This window comes from Fusarium musae, chromosome 4 (genome assembly GCF_019915245.1).
Source record: "Fusarium musae strain F31 chromosome 4, whole genome shotgun sequence".
NCBI classification, from domain to species: Eukaryota; Fungi; Ascomycota; class Sordariomycetes; order Hypocreales; family Nectriaceae; genus Fusarium; species Fusarium musae.
In genome coordinates, this window is record NC_058390.1 from 2035503 (window position 1) to 2044680 (window position 9178).

General features: G+C 49.4%; 3 protein-coding genes across 3 annotated transcripts; all 3 read left to right on the top strand.

Moving 5' to 3' along the window:
• Nucleotides 1-501: 501 nt before the first annotated feature.
• On the top strand, nt 502-2696 carry J7337_005573 (uncharacterized protein; the record flags this gene model as incomplete). Its single annotated transcript, XM_044823248.1, has 3 exons — nt 502-616; nt 690-785; nt 835-2696. 3 exons carry the CDS (start codon nt 502-504, stop codon nt 2694-2696), a joined length of 2073 nt encoding a protein of 690 aa, XP_044681739.1.
• Nucleotides 2697-4695: 1999 nt separating this feature from the next.
• On the top strand, nt 4696-7156 carry J7337_005574 (uncharacterized protein; the record flags this gene model as incomplete). Its single annotated transcript, XM_044823249.1, has 2 exons — nt 4696-5111; nt 5164-7156. 2 exons carry the CDS (start codon nt 4696-4698, stop codon nt 7154-7156), a joined length of 2409 nt encoding a protein of 802 aa, XP_044681740.1.
• A 722-nt stretch (nt 7157-7878) lies between these two features.
• On the top strand, nt 7879-8971 carry J7337_005575 (uncharacterized protein; the record flags this gene model as incomplete). The annotated part of the gene is made up of 2 exons (XM_044823250.1): nt 7879-7896; nt 7946-8971. 2 exons carry the CDS (start codon nt 7879-7881, stop codon nt 8969-8971), a joined length of 1044 nt encoding a protein of 347 aa, XP_044681741.1.
• Between the last annotated feature and the right edge of the window lie 207 nt (nt 8972-9178).

Here is a 9178-nt window from a genome sequence, read left to right on the forward strand (position 1 = left end):
TAGATCTTCATTGCACGATCGACCGAGAAGTGGCTCATACTCTCCATTTCTCTCACATCTTTAGCAACTAATTGGACACCAATTTACTTCCTAATCAACTCAGCCAGACGAAGATAAAAACATTGCGACTATCGTTCTCCACGATTTTGCCACTAGGGAAGAAAGGAAAGGCCTCTCTGGACAGTACGACAGCCTTTATGCGATCAACAAGTGCAATCGCACCGATATTTGGCATCCTCAATCCACTTCACCAACCCCAGGGACACCGGTCGCAGAACGGGCCTGGGGTACGAATGTAAAAGGTCTCACATAAAGCACCGCCAGTGAAACCACCGCGACAACGCACACGATTAACCCTCATACGTCATTTGTTGAAGGCGCTTTCAGGCATTTGAAGAGAAACCGCGGCGACGACTCAATTACATTTAAAGGCGGCACATAATAAGCTCGAATCCGGTTCCCCCCAAAGCCCCGAGCAGCACATCAGCTCACACCGCCATCATGGCGATCCCACGAGAATCCATGTTCCTCCCGACTATCAAATGCTCGTCCTGTAATCGGGAGGTGGAAATTTCTATGATGGGGGACCATGTTTGTGCACCAGCAGCGCCTGAACGTAAGAAAATATCATGAGCGTTTCTTGGAACCAGTGAAACGAACTAATCGTCCTAAAGTTTCCCCTCCACCAGAACGATATGAGGCGTATACACCATATAGCCCAGCGTCTCCAGCGTCTCCTGAGAAACCAGGGCGCATACCTTCATCATTAGATGTCAATGCAGCCAGTAAGTACCTATTGTTTAACGCACATAAACTCAGCTAACAACATGGTAGACCACTCTTTTCTGCGCCAGGGACAACTGACACCAAACAGTGAGCCGCGCAGCACATCACCAATTAACGAAATGGAATGTTTCTTTGCTGATGTCCCGACACCACATGAGGATGATTTGATTCTACCATCGCCGCGCCCAGTCGATCGTCCTGGTGCTTATGGAGGCTTTGGTGAGAAGAAGCATGGGCCGGACTTCCAGCCTCGTTCTATCAGCCCCAACGGAGGAGTTAACACGACTTTGTTCAAGAGAATGGATACCATCGCCCCAGGACCATTTGATACTATTCGCAGTCCCTCGGCGCTGTCGCCGTCTTTTCCCAAAGAAATCACTGAAGGCGGCGATAAGTCAGATGACTTCCTAAGTGCATCGCCAAAGGATTACTTTAATTCACGCAGATCTGCATCACCCACAGATAACAGCAGCAGTATTCCCTCCGCCCCCCCTCAAAGACCGACAAGAGATGATTACGAAGGGTTTGGTCGTCCTTCGACAGCTGAAGCGAGACTTCAGCCTCAGCCCTTGGGAATGATGAACCGCTCCGACACATTTCCCAAGCTGGGTGTCCGATCGGAACCCCCCTTACGAACTCCTTCTGCACCGGGTACCAAGCCTGAGCGCAAGGCAGCTGGTGGCCTTGGCCATGCATCCAAGCCATCCATGGGACCTGATACTTCGCGAGCCCCGCCGCCGCGCAAGAGTCTCCTGCACCCCTCAAAAACTAGCAAATATTCAGGGTCCGTCGATCTCGCTGCCGAATTCGGTGTGAACAACCCCTATCACACACCGTCAGACTCGACATCTTCTGGATTTTCCACTTTCAGCCACCAGAGTTACGGCAGTTCTCAAACTAGTCAGTCAAAATCTCTACCCAGACGTGATCCATCCGATCTCTCGGCTATGGACGGCCTGATGGAGGACCTCGAGAGCTCAATGGAGGCTTTGGGGACCAAGGATCATCGAGCTGGAACCCCTTTGCGGGCCCCTTCACGCACAAGATCGCCTCTTGCAGAGTCGCCCCTCGAACTATCCCCCAGAGGTGAACGGCCCAGCTCTGCCACTAAAGATGAACGCCGAATCGAAATGCCTCTTGAGCGAAGCGATTCACAACCGAGACCGCTTTACGCAACTTCGCCTCAGGATCACCTTCAATACGACAAGGCCCCAGAATTAATGCGTGCGCATACACTTCCTCCGCCTACTGCGCCTCCCGTTCGAAAGGGATCCCAGGATCCCGTACGATCCCGAGGAAATTGCAAAGCTTGCGGCCTAGCCATCACAGGTAAAAGCATCTCATCTGCAGATGGAAGATTGACTGGCAAGTACCACAAGGCTTGCTTCGTCTGCACAACATGCTCCGAGCCATTTACATCCGCTGAGTTCTATGTTCTCAACGACAAACCATATTGCGAGCACCATTATCACAAACTCAATGGCAGTCTCTGTGGAAGCTGTGAGAAGGGGATTGAAGGGCAATACCTGGAAGATGAATTTTCCATTAAATATCATATCGGATGTTTCCGGTGTCTTGACTGTGGACGATCTCTTTCTGATGGTTACTTTGAGGTTGACGGCAAATCATACTGCGAAAGAGATGCCTGGCGTCGAGTACAACAGCCCTACCCTCCTATGAAGGCGCCTCCGGGGCGATCACCGTCCGGCTCACGACCTCCCATGATGGGTCTTCCGGGCCATCCAGCCCAGCGGATGGGACCAGGCATGGGCACAGGTCCAGGCATGGGACTTCCACGACCTCCATATGGCATGCCGCCCCCCGGGAACCGCCTTGCACCCGGTTTCCCTGGACCTTCTGGTCCTCGACCACGAATGAACAAGCGCAATACGCGACTTGGCATGATGTAACGACCTGACTAAAACTCGACCCTGAGCGATGATATATGGACCATTACCTTATTTGTAATATCACTTGTGCGCACAGAACGCAACATACTGTTATTTGATTGTTAAGATGCCGGGAGTTGGCTAGCATTCTTTACTGTTATTATACCCCCTTGTTTTAGAACACCCTGCACTCTGTACAACATCATACAGCCTTCCCCCCCTTTCTTCTCGAAGACAACGACGTCGGCACTGGTGGGATTATGTCTCCTGTTCTTGATGCCATTCAGGGAAAAGTCTGGAGGATGGACGGGGTTTTGGAGATGGAGCATTACAGGCTTCAGCATCGTAGCATCATAGTGATTCTCAATAGGAGCTCACTCATAATTGAAACACATTCAAAAGTTCATCATTGCGAGTATTGGAAGTAGAGTCTGGTGGCATTTGGTCCTTGAGTGGGTCTCTTTGATGGGACACCACATCGCATTTGTGTCTTCAGAAGGCGCTTTTTCGGGTTTCGTGGGCTCAGATTAGAAGATTTGAGAGCCGAGTAATGTCGAATCGGCAAAACCCTCTTGCGTGGCAGTTGTCTATACATAGTATCCCATCAGGCCACAAAGGCAGCACCCACCATCATGTATACACTAACTTAGGTAGTGACATGAGGAAAGGACGCAAGACATCACGTATTTGATGTTATATTAGCTCTGTTCAAGAGCATATCACAATGTTGACCATACCGCCATACTCAGCCAGGAGTTTGGAATCAGCCGAGTTTTGCTCAGGCTTATTACTTGTGACTGTTTCAACGGAGCTTCTACGGGGAAGAGTTATAGGTGGGTAAGGATGAGCAGCCCATGGCGCAGGCAAAGTGGATGTAGAGGCCTCGACTCCCTGTGTCTGATATAACAATTTCCTGCAACTGGTATTCGAAGCGGAACAGGATGGTCATTTCAGCAAGTGTATGATTGAGCCAATCTTTGCTACATCTGCATGTTGAGTTTATGGCATGAGGGTATCAAAACGGAGAAAAGTTGACATAATTAGATTCATTAGATCAAAGGCTGTCGAGGTTGACAGAATCTTAAATATGTAGTCACAGTGAAATAGGGAGTACGACTTGGTTTCCAATGGACTTGATAAAAGATAGGAATCTCAAGTAACGGAGTAAGGGTTGAACAATCATCAATAGGCGAAGCCACGTGTAGATGAAGATAGATGGATTGACTGCCAGGGATTCAAGAGCTTCAATCAGGGGATGAGTCTTGTAGTAAAGGAAAAATACCAGACAAAACCTTCTTGCCCCCTTAAATATTGAATGTCTTGAATTCACTTCTAATAATCTGCTAGTACGTATTGCCAATCTGATAACTTGCATATGTATCCGTATAGGTAATAGTTGACAATATTACCTTATACGGATTCATGTGCTACCTTACCGTAGCGCGTAGGTACACCAACGGTACGCCACTTCCATGCTACGCTCGACCCCTAAATCGAAACCTTAGTCCAGTTACAGTACACGGGCTAAACGGGCTATCGTTAGCCCAATCCAATCCAACGCCTCGTCATCCACACCCATTCCATGAAGTCTCCCTTAGGTTACCTTTTCTCCCTTTCTTCCGTTCTATCGTATGCGACATTCTCCTAATCGCTGCGCCTGGCTTTCTTTTCTATCTGTGCATTATTTACACGTGTTTGCACTTCTCGACCTCTCGATTTTCTTGGCTATCTTTGAAAGAAGCTGCGTCACTCCTTCAATCGGCCTCAAGGGGACTTCTTTGCGACCGAGCGATCAGATATCCAAACGACCAGTAGACGACACTACCTACTCCTAATGAATTGTATCCCTTGCATCGACCCGACCGAAAACACTCGTCTCAGCGCCTCAGCTTATTGAGCTATGTACTTCTGATCTTGTCCGACCTTCTTCGTCCTCAACTTCGACACAGGAGTTCGATTCTCTTCCGCACAACTAATTGGTCGCTCCCTGCATCAGCCAACTTCAAGATCTACCACCATCATGAAGAAATGGCATCCGCAAAGCCGCCGCTTATTCGGCGCCAAGCTACGGCCCAGATCTATGATAATAATTGTCTTTGCTATGCTTGCTGCCTACTACCTCCTGCTTGCGCCCAGCACCAGTATCCAGGTGGTCCCTTCCAACCCAAATGTCCCAGCTTCGCCGCCGCCACCTGTGACTGGAAATGGAGAGCCTGATACCGAAGACCAATACGGTGCCATTCATCGAGAACTCTGGGAACTCACAGCTCAGGACCTCAAGGACTGGCATGATCCCACCGATGGCGAGGACCCCAATGATATCGAGCCCGGATTTGAGACCGATGGAAAGGAAAGAGGGTTTGGAGATCTGGGCAAGCTCCAACATGAGAAGGATATGAGAAAAGAATGGAGACACGCTTATTCTGTCACTTCTAAGTGAGTATTGCTGACATCCAAAATCCATATACACTGACTAACATGTTTCCAGCTTCCCTCACTCAAATCTCATCTATGGAAAGACCTTGGCGAATTTGGAAAACCAAGAGGCCCGACCCGAAGAATTCAGCGCTGATCTCAAGTTTGACCCAGATGCCGACGTCGAATACAGCTCTGAAAAGCCAGTCCGCTATGACCCTTACCCAAAGTACAACAGTGCCGCATGGAAAGACGCCGGGTTCGCCCAGTACTTTCCTTGCAAGGGTGCAACTGGGGAACTCGTCGAGGATCTGCTTGTATTCAAAGGTAGGCCTCGCGAATGGCCTCTGCCTCGATTTGGTAGCTACGATGCTTTGAATATGGATCCCAACCTCTGCTGGGAGCGTGAGACTCGACTTGGCCCCTATGGGCTGCATCGCCAGTTCAAAAAGGTTGGCGGTGAACCGCAGCCACTCAACTTCGATAACGTCAATTGGGGAGACCTTCAACGGATGTGCCTCCACAAAAATGCCCAACGTTTTGATATGAACCGAGAGCGTGTCAACGAATACCTTAACATGTATCCCGAAACGGTCATTGGTCCACAATTACCAGAGGAACATCAACAGGTCCAAGAGCCCGCTCCAGCACGAATGGCAAAGCGAGATGCTCCTCTGGAACCAGAACCCAAGAGTAGCCCAGCCTCGACGAACCCAGGCGCCCAGCCTGCCCTGGCCAACCCTCAGGCTATCAGCCAGGTCGCAAGTCCACAGAAACACCCAAGAAGCCCCAGGAATCCAACAACCGGCTATTTTTCAGAGCCTCGAACTGCTATCCTTCTTCGGTCTTACACTGGCAAGGACTATACAGAAAACGACAAACAGAATATTCGTTCGCTAATATCTGAACTGTCTCTCAAGACAGGCGGCCAGTACGAGGTCTTTCTGCTTGTGCAAGTCAAGGATACAAACCTCCGCATCTTTGAGGACGACGATGTCTACCAGACTGTCCTCTCGCAGAGCGTTCCCCCTGAATTCCGCAGTATGACAATTCTCTGGAACGATGACATCGTTTGGAAGCTCTATCCAAAACTGACAGATCCCGAATCGAAGAACGTTCATACTGCACAGTGGCTTTCTGTTCAGAAATTTAGCCAAGACTACCCACAGTTTGATTTTGTCTGGAACTGGGAGATGGATTTCCGGTTCACTGGTCATCACTACCACCTCTTGGATAAGCTTGGAGAATTCGCCAAGAAGCAGCCTCGAAAAGGCATGTGGGAGAGAAACGAGCGATGGTACATCCCGACATTCCACGGAGGTTATGATGACGAGTTTCGCCAGGACATTGAGAAAAGGTACGGCGATAATACTATTTGGGGCGCCCCTGAATTCCCGTTCATCAACCCCATTGGGCCCAAGCCTCCTGTTTCGAGTCCCAGTCAGGACAACTACGAATGGGGTGTTGGTGAAGAGGCTGATGTTGTCACCGTCTCTCCCATGTTCAACCCCATTAATAGCAACTGGGTCATTGCCAATCAAGTTTGGGGCTACAATGACTCAACTCACAAGTCGCAAGATATTCCCAGGCGAACCACAATCGTCACTCAGTCTCGAGTGTCGAAGAAGCTACTGAACATCATGCACGTTGAGAATCTTCGTGGTAACCATGTCGCCTCCGAGATGACACCACAAACAGTCGCTCTCCTACACGGCCTCAAGGCAGTCTATGCTCCTCATCCGGTTTTCATGGACCGTGACTGGAAGGGTAAATTTCTCAACAAGTGGTTCAACCCTGGTGAGAATGGAGAATGTGGCGGCCGCGGAAGCCCTATGGGCTGGGGACGAGAGCGGAGATATATTGGTTCAACTTGGTACTACCGGGCGATACCCCCCAACCGGTTATACAACAACTGGATGGGCTGGCATGATACAGGCATCGGTGGCCCGCAGTGGGAAGAGAAGCACGGACGGCCATGCTTACCCCCAATCATGCTTCACCAAGTCAAGAATACGGAGCCAACCAGTGATAATCATGAAACGACCTTCGAGTTAGCTTATGGTTGAGTTTTTACTCTCGCCTTAGCAAAGACTTGCTTCATGGGCAGCGTAACGAGACATGCTATATCACTGGATATCATTGCTTCTCGTCCTTGGACCTGTCGTGTCCTTTTAATGGTGGTTAGTGCCGCATGTATGCGATTACTCCAACGGACCCTATTGTATCGTGTATTAGATATAAGGGTTGCTTGAGAGATGCGCATTTGGGTGTCAGGAGTTTGGAGTGCCTAATTTTGACATATATCAAACAAAAGATCAAAGAACGTCAGTTCTAACGTGTGAATCAAGTGTTCTTTCAGTAGAGGTAATCAAGTAGCAAGGCGGACCAACAACTAGCCAGCCACGAATCGTGTTTTTGCTTGTGATAATGTGACGTGCCTTGTGGTGCCCGTTCTCATCATTCCCCGTCAAGAGCTAAGAACTACCTTACCTTGCTTGATCTAGATGTCTAAGGTACGCGGGTATTCAGTGCTGGAGTTGGTTCATCAGAGTGTTTGATGGCGTAGTCTTTGGCCCGAGCTTTTACCGTTGAACCTCGTTATGAACGTCACATCTTCATCCTCAGCGATATTTCACAGCATTTCGCCATTGACACAGTAACAATCATTATTGATTCTAGGTGACTAAGGACTCATACTGACTTGAGACGGCAAGGTATCCTAAATAAGTGATATCTCCATGGCAAGTGTGTTGCGTTGTATAGCGGTCATGCGCATTCACGCTATACCATGAGCCCCCCTCCAAGTGTAAGATTTCATCAATCCAGAGCTTACGTTTCGACCTAATAAATACCAGACACCTACGCCCAAAAGGTTTCTTTTGCCAAAACGGGGCACGCAGTCGTCGCAAACTCCTGCGACGTTACCGCGTTTCCAGTCAACTCCTCGATTTGCCTCCTCATCTGTTCCGAGGCCAACACAGGCAAGAACCGGCATAGATATTGAAGACGTTGAAGAAGTAGGAGATAATTCACAAGAAACTCTTCCAGAGAGCGATGAACCCCAAGTTCAGCTCAGACAGCATGACCCAATCCATGACTCCATCGAAATCGAGTCTGATGCCACTGCATCACAAGGTGGCAGCATAGCCATTTCAGATAACGAACCAGATGCTGTTCTTCAAGACTCTCTGGACCTTGAGATGTCTAATTCTACACTTTCGCAATACGACTATCCCTCATTGGAAGAGCGGGAACCGAAACGGCGAAGGGTATCGAGTTCACCTCGGCGAGAATCTAGCACACCAGAGGAGCAACGTGACCAGGGCAGTGAATCCCCAGAAGAGGCTTACGAAAGTGGCCTTATGCCATCAGAAGAGTTTACACAGAGTATCCAAGATGTTATCAACCTCAACAATGAGTTAAAACCTCTTCAGCAGCCAACCTTTCATGCGCCACCACGCTTCAAGCCTGTCGACCTCGATCCCGCAGTGGATGGCCTACCCGCAGCGTTCTCCCCCCAGCGTCGAGGAGCAAAATACGTAGCTGGTGGATTAGCTGCTGAACTCCAAGGCTGGCTCTCTGAAGTCAAGGGCTGGGAAGGTACGGCACCAGCGACAACTCTGACCAAGAAAGTGATTATAGAGGAAATTCGACCAGGCCGCCGAATGTACCTAGTCAAAGCGCGGACCGGCACATCTGGAGAGGGTAGATACCTGCTTGCAGGCGAAGGTAGTTTAACAGGCCTTGGCCAGAGGATGCCGGTGACGCTTGGGAGTGTTGTTGATGTGGGACAGCCTGTATGGGATATTGTGTTGGATGGACAAGTTTGGACGGTGGCGTGCGATTGGGGTGTATCTGAGAGCGGTAACAATGGTGATTGAATCATCTCTCAGCAGTTTAAGAAGTGGTTAGGTTTCAAGAGGGTATCCTGTCATCATTGCGGGCCGGTATACACGGTGACCTCCAGGATCTACCAGTCGTTTCAGAGTCGAGTTGCTATAATACAACTGGCTCTTTCGTAATCCTAATCTGCATATATTGTTAATCTCTTGAATAAGGCAACTTCCCCTTCTTCATCAGCCTACCGA